This window comes from Girardinichthys multiradiatus, chromosome 6 (assembly GCF_021462225.1).
Source record: "Girardinichthys multiradiatus isolate DD_20200921_A chromosome 6, DD_fGirMul_XY1, whole genome shotgun sequence".
NCBI lineage: Eukaryota > Metazoa > Chordata > Actinopteri > Cyprinodontiformes > Goodeidae > Girardinichthys > Girardinichthys multiradiatus.
The window spans coordinates 2,368,442-2,387,307 of NC_061799.1; the positions used below are offsets into that span (position 1 = coordinate 2,368,442).

General features: G+C 42.5%; 1 protein-coding gene across 1 annotated transcript in view; it reads right to left on the minus strand.

Moving 5' to 3' along the window:
• Positions 1-782: 782 nt before the first annotated feature.
• The window catches only part of blvra (biliverdin reductase A), a 43,914-nt gene continuing 25,830 nt past the window's right edge, over positions 783-18,866 (minus strand). Inside the window, exons 4-7 of the mRNA XM_047367326.1 lie at positions 15,152-15,249; positions 14,759-14,866; positions 14,063-14,231; positions 783-1,107 (exon numbers count right to left, since the gene is read on the minus strand). Of these exons, the coding sequence (XP_047223282.1) occupies positions 852-1,107; positions 14,063-14,231; positions 14,759-14,866; positions 15,152-15,249 (631 nt within the window). The 3' untranslated portion in view covers positions 783-851. The remainder of the gene's footprint in view (positions 1,108-14,062; positions 14,232-14,758; positions 14,867-15,151; positions 15,250-18,866) is intronic.

The following is an 18,866-nucleotide window of genomic DNA, read 5'->3' on the forward strand; positions in this document are numbered from 1 at the left end:
GGAGCTCTGCTGCACCGTCAACTCTGAAGCACACTTCAAAGTAGGCTGACTCTTGATTTGACTGATGCCTTGACTTATGACTGCATAAATGAGGGTTTGTGATCTACTTTCTCGCCTGAAAACATCTTAAAACTATTGAGAAACAGCCCATGTTATCCCGTCCTTTATGCAGGCAGGCACAGACCAAAACAAATATTTCTCAGTTTGTATCCATGCTGACCAATAGAAATGCGCTCGGTTGTGACACATTGACCAATAGAAATGCAATTACTAACATCCAGGCTGACCAATAGAAATGCGTCCTCGCTCCACGCTTCAGAGGACACCTGCCTCCGGGGTTAGCATTAGAAAAGAATGTTGTTCGTAAAAGGTACCCTTCAAAACAAAAATGGAAAAAATAACATTTTTAAAAACAGCACATCGCAAAAATGAAGGTTCAACTTTTGCATACACATGGTAAATTACTCTCAAAAGGTTTTTTTTGTTTTGTTTTCTTTTTTAAATATGAAAGTTCCATTTTTACAACATTGTTTTTCTGAACCTTCCATTTTTGAAAGGCATTGTTTGCTTGCAATATTTTTTGAAAAATTTTCTTTCTATAAATTGAGTAACAAGGGATGGATGGGGGATGGGGCTCTGGGTTACATGAAACCATGACATTAAACATGAATAGAGCAGAAGTCCTACTCAACAATAACTTGTGTCAGGAAAAACATACAATAAAATTTTAGCTGGTAGAAATACCTACTTAAAGCTTTAAAGAACAACAATTTTAAGAGGTGTAAAGAAATAATGTTTATTTCAAACAGGATTAGTACAATGGAGATAATGATAAACAGGATTGTCCTTATTTAACTTTTGCAAAGTTGCTGAATCCGGTCTGCCAGTTCCAAGCAGTGTAAGATTCTGACTCTTTCTCTGTCAAGTTCTTCAGGACTCACTTGACCTGACAACTTGGCAGAGAAGTGGATCAGATCTTGCATAAAAAGTCCAACAGTTCCTTTAGGTGCGGAGGGAATCTGGGTCACAGCAAAGTCATCAAACACAAAGTTGACCTTCTTTGTCCTTAAGAGACCATCTTGCCGTTCCTCAACCCACGTCAAAGGTCTAAAAAAAAAAAAAAAAAAAGGAAGTTTACATTAAGTTCTGCAAATGGTTTGATGTTCTCTGTCTATTTTGGTAAATACAATGGAAATTATTGTTGTATAGTCCAGGATGAGCCTCAAATATCTTCTAAGAATTTCCTGAACACTTCTATCAGCCCCCTAAACTATGAATATTAGGATATAAAACCATGTGATTTTGATAGAAAATATGTTCTTGTCTTTAGTGTGGTTGCTACTCGTACATTCTGTTGTGACTATGAATCTGACAATATTATTTAATATTAATATATTAATATTTTATTAAATAATATTTCGATCTGTTAAGGGTTGTCCTGTGAATACCAGCCCAATAAGGCAGTGGTATTAGGACAAAATAGAAAGGTGTGAGCCAAGCTCTCACATTATTGAACAGCCAAACTCTGCACACACATGGAATGAATTCACACAATTTCTTAAAATACAAGAATTTATTAACAAAAATAAGTCAATTCAAAGTCAAACATATTTCAATCAACAAACTCTTCAATATGCTAAAACAATACAACTAACTACCAAGCAGAATTAAAGAATTCCAAAGACTAATGGGCTATGTAGAATATAAACAAGTTGATTAAAGATGATTGGAAATCATGACCATAAAGATTGATGCAGCATTACCATGCAAATCTTGCACCTGTTTGTTGTTTTGTACTGTCCACCAGACCCTTACTCTCAATTTTTAGATCAGTTTTCAGACCTTTTATCTGATTTAGTGTTAAATACAGATAAGGTTATTATAGTGGGGGATTTTAATATTCATGTTTACACTGAAAGAGATAGCTTAAATATAGGCTTTAATGATATCTCAATTGGCTTTGCTCAAAACATTAACAAACCTACCCACCTTTGTCTTCTCTGGACCTTGTGCTGACATATGGCATTGAGTGTAAAGACATAACAATATTTTCTCATAACCCTGTCCTGTCTGACCATTTTTTAATAACCTTTGAGTTTAATTTAACTGAGTACTCCACACCTGAAAGATATTTTCATTATAGTAGATCATTATCAGACGATGCTGTAACACCCTTTAAAGAATCTGTTCCACTTTTGATTTCCTCATTATCACAGAAAAACACAGTGGAGGGCAATAATTTTGTTTCTTCCTCTTCACAAATTGATTCTCTTGTTCATAGTGTTACTTCATCTTTGCGTGGTGCATTAGACAATGCAGACCCCTTGAAAAAGAAGGTAACTATTCATAGAAGACTAGCTCCCTGGTTTAATTCAGAGCTGTGTACTTTAAAGCACAATGTTAGAAAATTGGAGAGAAAATGGCGCTCTACTCATCTAGAGCATTCCTACTTAATCTGGAAAAATAGCCTACTGTTGTATAAAAAGGCACTTCACCAAGCTAGAACAGCGTATTTCTCATCATTAATAGAAGAGAACAAGAATAATCCTAGGTTTCTCTTTAGTACAGTTGCTAAACTTACACAAAGTCATAGCTCTGTTGACACATCGATTCCCTTAGCTCTCAGCAGTCATGACTTTATGGGATTCTTCCAAAATAAAATTGATTCTATTAAAAATAAAATCTTTGACATACTCCCGAAGATAACTACTTCATCTTCAGCAAGTGAGACAACAATGGAAGTAACTCTAGAAGCTGATCTGTGTTTGGACTGCTATGATCCTGTGGAGCTTCCCTAGTTATCAAAAATATTAGCTTCATCTAAACCTTCAACTTGTATGTTAGACCCAATCCTAACCAAATTACTTAAGGAAGCGTTCGCTCTGATTACCAGCCCCATTTTAAATATGATTAATCTATCCTTACTAAATGAATATATACCACAGGCTTTTAAGGTAGCTGTAATTAAACCTTTGCTTAAAAAACCTTCGCTTGATCAAGATGACTTAATAAATTACAGACCTATATCCAATTTTCCATTCTTATCTAAAATTCTTGAGAAACTAGTTGCTAATCAAATGTTTGAGCATTTACACAGCAATGACCTGTTTGAAAAGTCAGGCTTCCAAGCTCATCATAGCACTGAAACAGCTCTGCTGAAAGTCACTAATGATATTCTTATGGCCTCAGATAATGGACTTGTGTCTGTACTTGTCCTGTTAGATCTCAGTGCTGCATTTAATACAGTCGATCACAATATTCTCTTAGAAAGGCTGGAATATGCTGTAGGGAACAGCGCTAGGCTGGTTTAAATCTTATTTGTCTGACAGATTCCAGTTTGTTCATGTAAATGATAAATCATCTTTAAACTCCAGGGTTAATTGTGGAGTACCAGAGGGTTCAGTACTTGGGCCAATTCTCTTTACTATATATATGCTTCCAATAGGTAAAATTATCGGGCAGCATAGGATAAATTTTCGCTGTTACGATGGTGACACTCAGCTTTACTGATCCATGAATCCTGATGAGCCCAACCAGTTAGAGAGACTACAAGCATGTCTTGAAGACATAAAAACTTGGATGACTTTACATGATCTGCTTCTAAATTCAGACAAGACAGAAGTTGTTGTCTTGACCGGAGTCTTTAAAAAAGAAACTGCTTAGACAATCACTTAACCTGGATAACATTAAATTGACCTCCGGTAATAAAGTAAAAAACCTTGGTGTTATTTTTGACCAGGACATGTCATTTAAATCCCATATTAAACAGGTTTCTAGGATTTCCTTCTTTCATCTCCGGAACATTGCCAAAATTAGAAATATCCTGTCCAGGAGTGACACTGAAAAACTAGTCCATGCATTTGTTACTTCAAGGCTGGACTATTGTAATTCGTTACTATCGGGTGTCCCCAAAATGCAGTTAAAAGCCTTCAGCTGATTCAAAATGTTGCAGCAAGAGTTCTGATGAAAATTAAAAAGAGAGATCATATTTCCCCTACTTTAGCTTCCCATCAATGGCTCCCTGTTAAATCCAGAATAGAATTTAAAATTCGCCTCCTCACATATATCATACATCAGAGATCTGATTGTTCCATATGTTCCTAACAGAACACTTCATTCTCAGACTGCAGGTCTACTGGTGGTTCCTAGAGTCTCTAGAAGTAGAATGGGAGGCAGATCCTTTAGTTATCAGGTTCCTCTCCTGTGGAACCAGCTCTCAGTTTTAGTCCATGAGGCAGACACCCTGTCTACTTTTAAGGCTAGGCTTAAAACTTTCCTTTTTGATAAATCTTATAGTTAGAGTGGCTTAGGTTATCCTGAGCTATCTTCCTTATTTTTACCTCCGTCTTCTTCCCTCCCTGTTGGATGGAGTAAGGGGGAGTCAGGTTTAGCCTAAACCGGCTCAGTTATGGTTGAGGTGCAAACATACCCTCCATTTCTGCTACCTGTATAACCCCCTCTTTTTTCCAATGGTTATGGTCAATCTGACAGAGAGAGGTATCCCAATCGTTGTGGTTTTTAGTATAACAATGGCCATCAGTAGGCTCTAGATGGACAAACTGTCTACTTTTAAGGCTAGGCTTAAACACTTTCCTTTTTGATAAAGCTTATAGTTAGAGTGGCTTAGGTTATCCTGAGCTATCTCTGTAGTTATGCTGCTATAGGCTTAGGCTGCTGAAAGACATAATGACCACTTTCACACTCTTCGCTACATTCTCACACTACTCTCCAATTTTGCATTATTTGCTGTTATTTCAGCTTTTAACTTTATGTTCTCTCTCTTTTATCTTCCTAGAAGCTACACCTGGCCTGACTCTGTATCTACCTGTGGCACCTTTCTGGAGAGGGGCATCGTCCAAGCTTCTGCTGGCAACAACTTAATGCTCACCCCCTACCGATAATCCTCATGGCCCTGTCTTTCAGTGTTTAACCCTTTCTCTCTCCTAGACATAGCAATTGACTGAGCTTTTACTGTAACTAATTATACTGGTCCTTCTCAAAATATTAGCATATTGTGATAAAGTTCATTATTTTCCAAAATGTCATGATGAAAATTTAACATTCATATATTTTAGATTCATTGCACACTAACTGAAATATTTCAGGTCTTTTATTGTCTTAATACGGATGATTTTGTCATACAGCTCATGAAAACCCAAACTTCCTATCTCACAAAATTAGCATATCATTAAAAGGGTCTCTAAACGAGCTATGAACCTAATCATCTGAATCAACGAGTTAACTCTAAACACCTGCAAAAGATTCCTGGGGCCTTTAAAACTCCCAGCCTGGTTCATCACTCAAAACCCCAATCATGGGTAAGACTGCCGACCTGACTGCTGTCCAGAAGACCACAATTGACACCCTCAAGCAAGAGGGTAAGACACAGAAAGAAATTTCTGTACGAATAGGCTGTTCCCAGAGTGCTGTATCAAGGCTCCTCAGTGGGAAGTCTGTGGGAAGGAAAAAGTGTGGCAGAAAACGCTGCACAACGAGAAGAGGTGACCGGACCCTGAGGAAGATTGTGGAGAAGAGCCGATTCCAGACCTTGGGGGACCTACGGAAGCAGGGGACTGAGTGTGGAGTAGAAACATCCAGAGCCACCGTGCACAGGTGTGTGCAGGAAATGGGCTACAGGTGCTGCATTCCCCAGACCTGGGCTACAGAGAAGCAGCACTGGACTGTTGCTCAGTGGTCCAAAGTACTTTTTTCGGATGAAAGCAAATTCTGCATGTCATTCAGAAATCAAGGTGCCAGAGTCTGGAGGAAGACTGGGGAGAAGGAAATGCCAAAATGCCAGAAGTCCAGTGTCAAGTACCCACAGTCAGTGATGGTCTGGGGTGCCGTGTCAGCTGCTGGTGTTGGTCCACTGTGTTTTATCAAGGGCAGGGTCAATGCAGCTAGCTATCAGGAGATTTTGGAGCACTTCATGCTTCCATCTGCTGAAAAGCTTTATGGAGATGAAGATTTCATTTTTCAGCACGACCTGGCACCTGCTCACAGTGCCAAAACCACTGGTAAATGGTTTACTGACCATGGTATCACTGTGCTCAATTGGCCTGCCAACTCTCCTGACCCCATAGAGAATCGTTTAGAGACCCTTTTAATGATATGCTAATCTTATGGGATAGGAATTTTGGGTTTTCATGAGCTGTATGCCACAATCATCTGTATTAAGACAATAAAAGACCTGAAATATTTCAGTTAGTGTGCAATGAATCTAAAATATATGAATGTTAAATTTTCATCATGACATTATGGAAAATAATGAACTTTATCACAATATGCTAATATTTTGAGAAGGACCTGTATGCATGCACGGGGAGAACATGCAAACTCCATGCAGTCGAACCCAGGACCTTCTTGCTGCAAGGCAACATTGCTGCCAACTGCACCACCGTGCAGCCACGGTATCTCAATATTATTTTACTTTAATACTTTTTTGCACAACAGCTTAGTCATCAGTAGGTTTTACTCAAGCTTTCTCGGCTATTTGCCAGCTGTTCTAATCACTATGCTTCAGCAACTGCACAATAGACAGAGTAGACAGCATTAAGTTCTTCACAGTGCAGATGTCTGCAGTAGGCTTTGTGATAACATTTTAAAGATTTTGGATTCCAGTAATCTAGTAATCCATGTCCTTCTTTTAGCATCTTGCATTCTGCTGTCAGGGTGAACTCGCTCTGATTGTTATCCCTTAGTATTGCCGGTGTTTTTTTTAATTGTACTCCACTTATAGTTCTATTTTGTATAGGCTTCGCCCTTTAAGGCTATCGCTAGTCGGTTTATCCCTTCGCGCGCAGCGCAGCACTGAAAACTTTAGTCCACGCCCACCTGCTGTGTGGGCCCCACCCCAGTCCGTATAAATTACAGTGAGACCGGACAAACGGCTCCCATTTTTCTTCAGCGACAGCTTAAGAGCACTGATTCAAGAAGATCCATGGCCAGCGTCGGCACTATTCGCCTCTGGCCGGCTTGTAACACCGGCTACATCATGAGTTATGACCTGCATGCCATCTGCGAGGGCTGCCTCGGTCCTGATCATGCAAGCCTGGCCTTGACCCCGCAGTCCACCTGCCCTTCCTGCAGACGTCTGCCTCTGGAAGAGAAGCAACGGCGGCTGGCCATTTTCTCCCCGCTTGTTGGATGGGTGCGAGGACCCAAATAGTACATGGCCGTTTTCTCTGCCCTCTGACATGAATGAAATAGAGAAAGCACAACAGGAAACTTCATTAGCTGAGTGGATGAATAAAATGTTGCAGACAAAAGAAAAACAAATGTCCAGTGGTCTGCCGATAATCTCTGCTCCTATCCCACAGAACGACCTGAGGCCTGGAGACCTGGTCCTGATTAAGACACTCCACCGGAAGGATTGGAGCACTCCTCGGTGGAAAGGGCCGTTTCAAGTACTCCTGACAACGCCCACAGCTCTGAAAATAGCAGAGAGGCCTTCCTGGATCCATAAAAGCCACTGTAAGCCAGTTTTGCCGTTACAGGAGCCAGATCAACCGACGGGGTAGCAGAAGGAAGTCCGGGTTCAAAGGAGTTGGAGGACCCATAGGGCCCAGCGTCTCAAACCGGTGAAGAAAACAGCTGATCTGCGCCCAACTTATAAAATGGCTCTCTGTACCATGTGAACAGGACTGATAAGCCTGAGCTTAATTCTGGTAGCAGGACTCTTTCTCTGTCTAAAGCAGGATCCACAGGAGGTGATACCGCACCAGAAGAGATGGACATCTAATGGAATGCATCTCAGACCACTGACGGAAGAACATGATGCACATCCATTCCTACAGAATTTCTGGTATCGTTCACGGTGGCATATGCAACACTGAACTAGGTAGAAATGCACGAAAATGAAGGGAACGATTATGATGACATGTTTGTAAATAAATCACATCAAAAGCCTGAGTGTACTCATACATTGTATTTCATAAAATGACCTTACAGCAGAAAATTGAAAGAAGTTGTTGCTTAAGTGAAATGAGAAAAAGTACAATGATAACATAAACAGGGCAGATTTTTAAATTCTTTTATTTTTATGTTTTTAAGTATTATTCTTTTATTTGTATGTTTTCAAGTATTATTCTTTTATTTTTATGTTTTCAAATATAATATTATTCTTTTATTTTTATGTTTTCAAATATACTCAACATTTAACTTTTAATGGTCGCCGAGGGCGGCGGGGCCATATGAGTATTTCCCACAAAATATAATCTGTTTACCGTCCGTGGGTTTTCGCTCATAGTATTTTTCTTATTCGTTTTTATATTAAATGTTTTTACTTGTGATAAAAGGAGGGACTGTTGGATGGGTGCGAGGACTTGTTATCACTCATGTAAAAACTTTGTGTTGCAAGGCACCTGCACCCCGTTTTGTTTTCTGCTCTGGTATGCCTTCCTCCCTGTGTGTGTGAGATCATCATTATCTCCGTGAGAACCAGCCTCCTTTCACTCTCACTCACACACACATATACACCCTGTCTGAACTGTCTGTTGAACTGTGTATATAAATAAAGAGATAGAGTGTCAAAACTTTGTAGTTGCACTGCAAAGTGGGCTACCCTTGTCACAAGTAAAACTGACTCTGTATCGTTCTTACCTCTGAGTTGACTGAATAATACCTAACACCGCTAGAAGGGGAATTCCCCGTAGCGGACCAATGCTCCCTCGATGAGGCATTGGACATCTTTGGTGTTGGGCGGGAATCGGACGATTCCGCCCCAGAGACAGCGACTGATATCTCCACTCCCTTCCTCCGGACAGAGGACTCGGAGGCAGATACAAAATCAGTCCAGGCTCAGGGCTTCCCGATGTCGGCGACCACCCCCTTTCCGGCGATGGGCGCACTTGTTAGCGCGCTGCCAGACATCATCGCGAAAGTAGCTGAGGCTAAAGGTGTCCCTGTTCTCGCGCCTTTAGCCCAGCTCCCGACTGATGACCTGGCGGGAAAATTTGCCCCAGCTCATTCAACTCGCCGAGATCCAGTTTGGCCCCGTTTTCCGGCGGTAACTGCTTACCTGTTACCTGTGGAGTCCCTGACGGATCAGGGGTTTCCCCCAGTTCCTGCTCTGGAGCCCAGTCTGTCGGCAGTTTTTGGGGTGAGGTCGGCCCGGCGCGTCGGACGACGGCCTGTGCCCCCCTCCCCCAGTGATCAGATCACGACCAGACTGACTGATCGCTCCCACCAATGTGCCGCTCAGGTCGCTGCGGCGACCAACAACACCGCCTTCCTGGCCTACGCCATATCCAAGAAGGCTCGGGAGATGGAGCTGCCTCCGGAGAATGTGGAGGAATTCTGCAATCTCGCAGACACCATCCTCAACCTCTGTGCGGCGTCGGCTGTGTGCTCCTCCCGCATCGCTGCCTGGCAGACCTTGCTACAGTGGCTTCGGCTCTCCTCCTCCATCCCTGAGGATTTTAAGAGGGAGTTACTGGAGGGACCGATCAGTCCGGATGGGCTGTTCATTCCTCATTTCCAGTCCGTGCTGGGCCAGATGCAGACCTCTCAAGAGGTCGTCCCATACCACCGGCCGCTGGTGGGATTGCCGGGATCAGCGGCAGCAGCAGAGACGCTCCACGGCCGCTGCCGCAGCTCCCCGAGTTCCTCCGCCCACTGCTCCGTCTACTCAGCAGCAGCGCAGAGGTCGGCAGTTGGCGCGCGCCTGGTCCAACCATCCGCAGGAGCCACGGCGGAGATTTAAGAAATGACTGGTGGGGGGGGGATGTGTGTAAGACTACTGATTGTTTTGAAATAAAACACATACATTTCTGTAAGAGCAAGTTTCCATTTTATTCCGGCTCAGCCAGATCGTACGATCTCGCTGTGCTTTCCTCACACACATCCTCCACTCCTAATGAGATGGCCCCTGTTAAACGACCGTTTAAGAGGCCCCACGATCTCCCAGTTTCAAAGCATGACTCCACGAGAGCATCCTATGCTGTTCCGGTAGAGCCACGCTCGCTGCCTTCTCCCTCCTGTCCTCCCCAGCTGTCAGTGGGTGAGATCACAGAGGATGCAGAACAGCAGCTCCCTACGAAGCGGCGCATCAGTGATGCCCCTTCTCAACACCAAGCTGCGAGCCTGGGTGAATATCCCCCTGGTGAGGCTGGTTTACAGCCCTTTCGATCCGAGCCCCCCATGGGTTACCTCCAATCAGAATCCGAGTCGGGTAACGGCGGTAGGGGCTCTAGCCTGGCTCGTATCCATGAGCACCATGGCACCACAGATAAATGCGCGGCTGCTCTCAGAGCACTACTCAGAGTGGCGGCGCGTATGTTCCCTGGACAGGTGGATGGACAGACTGATCAGCAGAGGTTACACGCTGCAGTTCCTGTCTCCGCCCCCACCGTTCAGAGGGATTTTGGAGACAGTCCTGTCCTCCCCGGAGCAGAGCTCCGTTCTCATGTCAGAACTGCAGGAACTCCTGATAAAAAACGTCATTTCCAGGGTTCCTCGCGGAGAGGAAAACACGGGGTTTTATTCTCGTTATTTTCTGGTTCCCAAGAAAACAGTAGGTATGAGACCGATTCTCGATCTGTCCCTGTTCAACAAAGCGATCATGGAGAGACGTTTCCACATGCTGACAGTCAGACAGGTGATGGAGAACGTTCACCAGAACGACTGGTTCACCTCCATAGATCTGAAGGATGCTTATTTTCACATCCCCATCATACCGAAACACGGCAAATATCTGCGTTTCGCTTACCAGGGGATCTCATATCAATACAATCGCCTGCCGTTCAGTTACTTTCTCGCCCCACGCACGTTCTCCAAATGTGTGGAGACGGCGTTGCAGCCGCTGCGCTCGGCAGGGATGAGAATCCTTTTTTATCTGGACGACCTGCTTTTGCTGGCTCGGTCCAGAGAGGAAGCAGCGGTACAGAAAAAAAAGCTGGCCGCACATCTGACAGTTCTGGGGTTTTCAATAAACTGGCAAACAAGTTCTGTTTTCCCATCCCGGATGATCGTTTATCTGGGGCTGGAGTTAAACTCTCCATCAGAGCAGTGTACATCCCCGGCGTCCTGAACAAGGAGCGGACATCATGTCCAGAGGTGGTCCTCGTCCCCGGGGACTGGAATCCCCACCCTGAGCTGATTGTTCAGATCTGGAGCAGGTTTGGGAAAGCAGCAGTGGATCTTTTCGCCACACGGGAGAACGCACAATGCCAGTTGTGGTTCTCACTGAGCCCATGGGAGGATCCACCATTAGGAGTGGACGCCTTAGCTCACAGCCCGTGGCCGAAAACGTTCCTTTATGCCTTTCCACCAGTTCTGCTGATCCCGCGGCTCCTGGATCGAATCCGAGAGGAACAGCTCTCAGTGATTCCCGTGGCCCCCGAGCGCAAAAGCGTGCCATGGTTTCCGAGCCTGCAGCAGCTGGTGTCCGGTCGCCCATGGCAGCTCCCGTGGAGAGAGGATACACTTCTCCAGGCGGGAGGGGCGATCAGGAGCGTCCCAGAGTTAGGTCAACGTCTCTGGGTCTGGCCGCTGAACGGGAGCACTTAGGAAGGCTGGGTCTCCCGCATGATGTGGTGCGCACGATTCAGGGCGCACGAGCCCCCTCTACCACAGCGTCATATGGATCAAAGTGGGCAGCTTTTCAGCGCTGGTGCGCAGAGAAAGGCGTGGAGCCTTTTTCATGTCCATTAGGCTGCGTGCTGTCATTCCTCCAGCAGCTGATGAAAAGGAATTTAGCTTTCAGCACCATTAAAACTTATGCTGCAGCTATTTCCTCCTGTCATGAGGGTTTTGGTGACAGAACGGTTTTTAACCACCCGCTGATGAAGCGTTTTCTGCGGGGTGTACGTAGACCTTAGTCCCTCAGTGGGATTTAGCGCTCGTCCTGCGCGCACTGGTTAAAGCCCCATTTGAGCCCTTAGATCAGGCTCCACTAAAATTTCTGTCTTTTAAAACAGCTCTGCTGTTAGCTCTGACATCTGCGAAGAGAGTGAGTGATTTATCTGCGCTCTCTGTCGCTCCTTCATGTCTCAGAATACGAGCCGACGGCAGCTCAGCTGTGCTGCGTCCTAACCCTGCTTTTATACCTAAAAGCATCACGAGTTCGTTCAGATCGAGAGTGATAACTCTGGATAGCTTTTATCCTCCTCCTCATAACTCCGAAGAAGAGGCCACCTCTCATCTCCCTCTGTCCCGTGCGCGCGCTTTCATGTTACGTGGCGCGCATGGCTGCACTGCGCCGCTCCCAGCATCTGTTCGTGCATTACAGAAACTCTGCAGGATGTCCTCTATCTGTCCAGCGCCTCTCACATTGGCTGTGTGAGGCTATTTCACAGGCTTATATTTCCTCTGGATTGGATCCTCCAGAGAATCTCAGAGCTCATTCAATCAGGGGGATTTCATCCTCCACAGCTCTGCATGGAGGAATGACAGTGGAGGACATCTGCACAGCAGCCTCATGGTCATCTCCATGCTCATTTATTCGTTTCTACCTGCGAGATGTGTCAGGTTTCTCCATGACTCATTCTGTTCTCAGGGTTTTGACAGAATGATTATTATTTCGTTGCATTTATTATTGAGTCACCCTTCCTGCATGCAGACGCAGGGTGCCGTAATATTATTATCAGCCACTGTTCGTGACTTAAGATGTTATTGTCACTGCGGCTGTATTCATTAGCCTCTGTGTGAACAGAGGTTATTATCCTCTGTTATGTTGTCTGTGGCACACGAGGTTGTTCTGCTGCATCATTACGCATGATCCAGCTGCTGATCTGTCTCCACGTTCCCTCATGGAGATTTTTGACCTGCTCTGCTCATCGTTACACTGTTACAGTTCGTAACCTTTGTTTTCCAATTACAGCAGCAGGTCTGTTATCTCAGCCTTTCCCTGACCAGATATTTTCTCTGTTCATTGTGATGCGCAAGACACTTGGAGTGCGTAATTACGCTTTCAGAAGGCTGATTTTTGGTGTCATTAGGCGAGCAGATGTTCAGTTGTGGTCTGGATGGACCCAGTGAGGCATACAGCAGGTGGGCGTGGACTAAAGTTTTCAGTGCTGCGCTGCGCGCGAAGGGATAAACCCACTAGCGATAGCCTTAAAGGGGTGCGCCTATACTCATAGAATCTGGGGTTACAGTACGTAACCAACGACTTTTCACCACAGTGGAATGGCTGATTTCTTCTGAGACCTCTTTAAATCCCTTACTAGACTCAGAAACCAATACAATGTTCTTTCTGAAGGCCTCTGACAGCTCCATAAATCTCAGCAGTCAGGAGCAAACCAAACTAAATGTCAATATAATTTTATTGGTTTATATGGCACCAATTCACAACAAGTGTCATCTCAAGGCACTTTACAAAACAAACAGATCACAAATATTCAGGACAATTATACAAATGGATTCAGAGTCCGTTATATATGTTCCAATTTAATACTAACGAAAAAACACTGCAGTCAAGTGTGGTTTACTATGGCAATTCGTAAAATGTTTTCTGTCAAAGAAAACTAGCCGACTGTTTGTTGTCACTGACCTGATGTGATGCAGCTTTGTGATTTTAACCATTTTATTCCAACTTATAGTTCACCTAAAATAGCATTTTTTATAGTTACAGAAAATGTAATCAAGTGTTTTCTTTTTAATTGTTAACGTACATTACTGAGACTAGCACATTATTTTTTACATTGTAAAGGTCACTGTTTTGCTTTTAAACACTGGACACCTGTGACCAGCCAGATTTCAGACAATAAACCAGAACTGTGTGAACAAAGGCAGCTTTATTCACACAGACTTATTTTAGCTCATCTAGCTCTGATTTTAATATACAGTTGATATTGCAATGAAATGAATCCCTGGGTTTTAGGAATAATGAAGGCAGCAGATAACTAGACTTATCTCTGGCTATTAACCCACCTGCAGCAGAAATTAAAATAATTTACTGAAAAGTCTGTGTTTTGGTTTTCAAATGTGCCAGGAAAAAGCAGGGCTGCTTATATTTTTTTATAATAAAGGAAAGCTGAAAGAGAACGTTGAAAATAGAACTAATCTAATAGACGTATGTCTGCAGTAAACACTGATGTAAGATGACAAGATGATATTTAACCTGCTGTTAGAAGTTAGCAGCTGTGCCGTCATCTTGCTGTAGCCTTTTCCAGCATCCTGTTCAAAAGTTGCTGCTGTTACTGAAAGCTCACCAAACAAGTCAACCAGCCAACAAAGGCGAGCGATTCCACTGAATGCTGGAAAACCAAATCCAGGCTTTAGAGTTCCACCTGAAACAGAACAGGACGTACTATTTAAATAAAAATACAGCCTTCTTAAACAAAGACTTAAAAATATTGTTATTTTTTATATTTTTTGGGGTTGCAAAGGTTTTACTTTAAAAGTTATTTTAACTACCTGTACATACATAATAAATACACAGATAGGCACATTTCCTTTTTATAAAGTTTAAAAATATATGTGTGCCTCCCTTGAACAATGACCTTTCTTCCATTGCCCTCAAAACACTTTTCCCTTGAACAATTACCTTTCTTCCATTGCCCTCAAAACACTTTTGAATTAAATTTTTCATAGAGAAAAGGACACCCAGGAAGAGAAAAGGAGAATGAGATGAAGAGAAGAGCCTGGGCAGCTGTGGCTACATTGTAGCTCACCACTGTCAGTGTATGAATGGCTGATTGTAGTGTAATGCGCCTCGGGGTTTCTGGGGATTTGTCAAAGTGCTGCACAAGTGCAGGCCATTTACCATTGTCTTACATAACAGTATGGAAATGTAGATACATCTCTTGCCTCTTACCAGTAAAATGAAGAGAACCTTCTAGCAGGACTTTACCATCTACTTCTTTCTTTAACTGTTTGTAATCTTCTGTCAGCAGCTCAATGTGCTCCTCATGTAGAATCACTCCTACAGATAAACACAGAAAAACAACCTGAAGCTGTTCACATCCTTAAACTGTTGCAGGTGTTAAACTGACCTGGCTTCTGTTATGTAAATATTTTTGTCAATTAAGAATATCAGATTATTATTATAGTTTTCTAATGTAGCCCAAACACAAATAGTGTTGATAATATTTCAAAACAAGAACAATGTATTTCAGTGTATTTAATATACTTTTGGGAGGGGTACATTTTAAAACTAAACATTGAACATACAGGTTAATAATAGTATTATAAAACCAATACAACTCACCTTTTTTCTGGGCTAAATCCCAAAGTTCAGCAGCAGCTTTGTAGGACAGGGTCATGGGATACTCGACACAGACGTGCTTCCCTGCTTCCAGAAACATCCTACGGAAAGAAGAGAGTAAAACAGCAGAAGTTGCAAAAGTTTATTGAAAAAGAAAGAAAAAGAAGGCAAACACATCATACTATTAACAAAGAAAAGCTATTTATTTTCCTGCTTAGAATCACTAATATAAGCAAATTCAATTGAGTCTATTTATATAGCATCAATTCACAACTAGTAATCTAAAAGCACGTATAATATTAATTGCAATTAAGCCACATTTTCCTAGTCTTTTTTTTCCATGTTCACAAGCTCCAATAAAAGTTCATCTAACTAACCAAATATAACATTGGCTGAGTTTTAATACATGGCATCTGATATATTATAGCATAGTGAGTGTTGCATCCAAGCAGTCCTTGAGTTGTGATATTGCAAAAATTACATTTCCGTATATTGTGCAGCCCTATATCAACACAATCCAACCCTAGTTCATTTCGTCCGATTCAATGTATTCAAATAAAATTAAGTCTAATACAGTCACATTCTGTACACATAGTTCCTTTCCCCACAATTCATACAAAAACTTTCAATGTGGAAGAAGGCTAAAAAGCAATCAATCAAACTCAAATCAGTCAAAATATATTTATATTGCACCTTCCAACAATGCCTTGCATTGGCCAAGGTGCTTTACAAAATAAAACAAATGCAGAATTTAAAAACAATTGTGTCAAGTTAAAACTAGAAATAAAAACATTAGAAAGAAAATTTAAAACACTAAAAATCTAATCAGAAGCCTTTTTAAATAAGGTCTTTAAGTTTAGCTTTCTCCAGCAGATGTTGACCAGCAGACCGGGATCTGCTGGGTTTTTGGGATTTCAAAAGTTCAGCTAGGTAGGGCAGTGCAAGGCCATTCAGTGCTTTAAAAACAAAGAGCAGCAGTTTAAACTGTTTCCTGAACCAAACCAGAAACCAGTGGAGAGATAAAATAAATAGAAGTAATATTTTCATGTTTACGTGAGTTAGTCAATGAGCGAGCAACAGAATTTGGTACAAGTTGTAACGGGGGATTTTCAAATGATGTAGCACTTCGCTACATCTTGGGTGGCAGCTGCAGCCTGTTTTTATTGTTTGAGCATGATCAGTGAAGCAAAACTCCAGACCATTTAATTTAACTAAGAGGAAAACTTGCTTTAGTGTGGGATGTGCTGTGAGTGATGGTCAAGAACAACGTTCATTCTATTGTCTGCCAGCCATCATAGAAAATCACTCTGAGAAAACAAAAACACAGAGTACACAACGGTGACTACTGTTGCTGAATCAGATCTCCAGGGTGGATTTGGACGTCTTGAACCTCACCCATGCTCGAGAGTCCAGTGCACATTTTGTGACAGGTAAATAAATAATGTTTGTCTACATGTATTGTAATAATATTCTGAAAAGTAGTCTGCCAAGACTGTGAGCAGATCAGTTGATTTTGAGCAGGGTGGCAGCACTCAGCGCTGTGACCTATCAGTAAGCTATGCTCTCACACCGTGACCAGCTAGATGTAGGCTGCAACATACCTTTACTGTTATACTGTAAATGTATTATCTAGTAATATAACTATCATGTATACTACAAAAAGGCAATATCAAGAGTCTGTAACGACTCTAGATACTTATCCATAGTCAAAAAAGTATGCAGTGTTTTAATGTTGCAAAAAGTGTGAAGCAATAAGTAAGACACCCAAGATAGTGGACTCGAACTGAGGCTGCGACATCAGTGACGTCATTGAAAACCCCCTACTGGGAAACTGAATACTTAATGATACGACATATTACAGTAATCAAGTCTACAACTAACAAAGGTGTGGATGGCCTTCTCCAGATTGCTGCGGCTAAGCAATGGCTTTACTTTAGACAGCAGACGAATCTGGAAAAAGGTTATCACAACAGAATCAACCTGCTTGTCAAGTTTTAAGCAACAGACAAGTTTCACCCCTAGATTTTTTACCACCTAATTGAAGTGCCTGGGGGTAGGGGGCGGGGTGCAAAGGACATAGGCTGGGTGAAACAAAGCATGATTTACTGGAGGCATCAAACAAAATCCATTCCTGTTTATTATTATTTAGGTGGAGAATGCTTTGAGAGAGCAATTGTTTAATGTCCAGGAGGAGTGAATGCTGCAAGTCACTAGCTGCGTTTCCATTACAAATGTGCGCAAACTTTGTCGATATTCTGCCAATGTCGAAAAAACACAATTGTGCAATTCCAGTGTTTCCATTAAATAAGAAATACAATTAAAATCACACGTGAATAAATTTGTTCACGTGATAACTCATTAAAAAACATGCCGGCGACGTATGGCCACTTCAAGATCTTGATAAATACTCATATTGCTTTTTGGAATCTAAAATGCTGGTAATGCCCCTGTAGCAAACTAAAGTTAAAAAATACTCCATCTCCTGGTGAATTCCAACATGATGCACCATCATCCTCAATACTACTTACTGTATTTGTTGATCATGGGACTCATGTGATGCGAAAAAAGTGTTTCCATTGCAGTTTTGCAAAATACACCAATTTTAATATAGCCAAAAAAACCACCTAATCCTAGCTCAAAAACGTTTTATTGAAAAACTGGAGTTTTTTTGTGTTCATTACGTAATGTTTTTAAATAATTACAATAATTTGATGGCCAATGGAAACAAAGCTAATGCAATCTGCTGAGTTTCCTTACATAGAAAAGAGAAGTGATGAGCAGCTGAGATCTCACGAGAGCTGTGCGTAAGTAACATGGCGGTGTATTGGTAAACAAACATGACAGAACTCAAGCCAATAAATTCAAGCCGAACACATAAAAGTGTAAAATACAAACCTGTGTCTCAAATTTTCCTAATAAAACAAAACTGGATGAGGAAACCTTGCAAAGCCTGGAGAACTACGTAGATGAATGTTATGATAACACTGTAATGGGCAAGCCATAAAAATCTCCACTCATGGCCACACCAACATCAAAACGCACCCGTTCAGAGTGCTCGGCCAGCAACTCCACTTTCTGTCCAGGGAAAAGCTATGCTGATGTCATGAACCCTATGGAGAAGAAGGTAATCAGCCTGGATGCTTGTCTCGCACTGGTGAAAGTTCTCCACAGGGAATTTCAAGCTCTGACGGAGTGTCTGGAGTTTAGCTAGGAACAACTCCCTTACCGATGGAATGACACAGCTGTCCGGAGAAAATAAAAAAATGAAGGAGACCATCCTGGATATACAGGCTCGGAGCATGCAGGACAACCTTGTCTTCTCTGGCATCCCAGAACGGGCAGAGGAGGACGCTGAATACACAGTCCGTGAATTTCTCCAAAGTCAGCTGAAACTCCCAAGTGACGAGGTAAAAAGCATCACAAAGAAGCCTGATCCCAACGGACCTCGGGCAACTGTAGCAAAATTCGAACACTATAAGCATAAACAGCAGGTCAGAAGTGGGGGCAGAGAGGGAACGAACTTCAGCGTTAATGACCAGTTCCCAAAGGAGATCCTCGATTGGAGGAGAGTTTTATTCCCAATCAGGAAGAAATATATCACCGAAGGCACCAGAGCTACATCGGCTGTAGATAAACTTTGTCAATGGTCAGTTGTTCAGGGACTAGGAGATCACTCCGTGGCTTTATTAGGAGCAACAGCAGGTTAATCTAAAACATG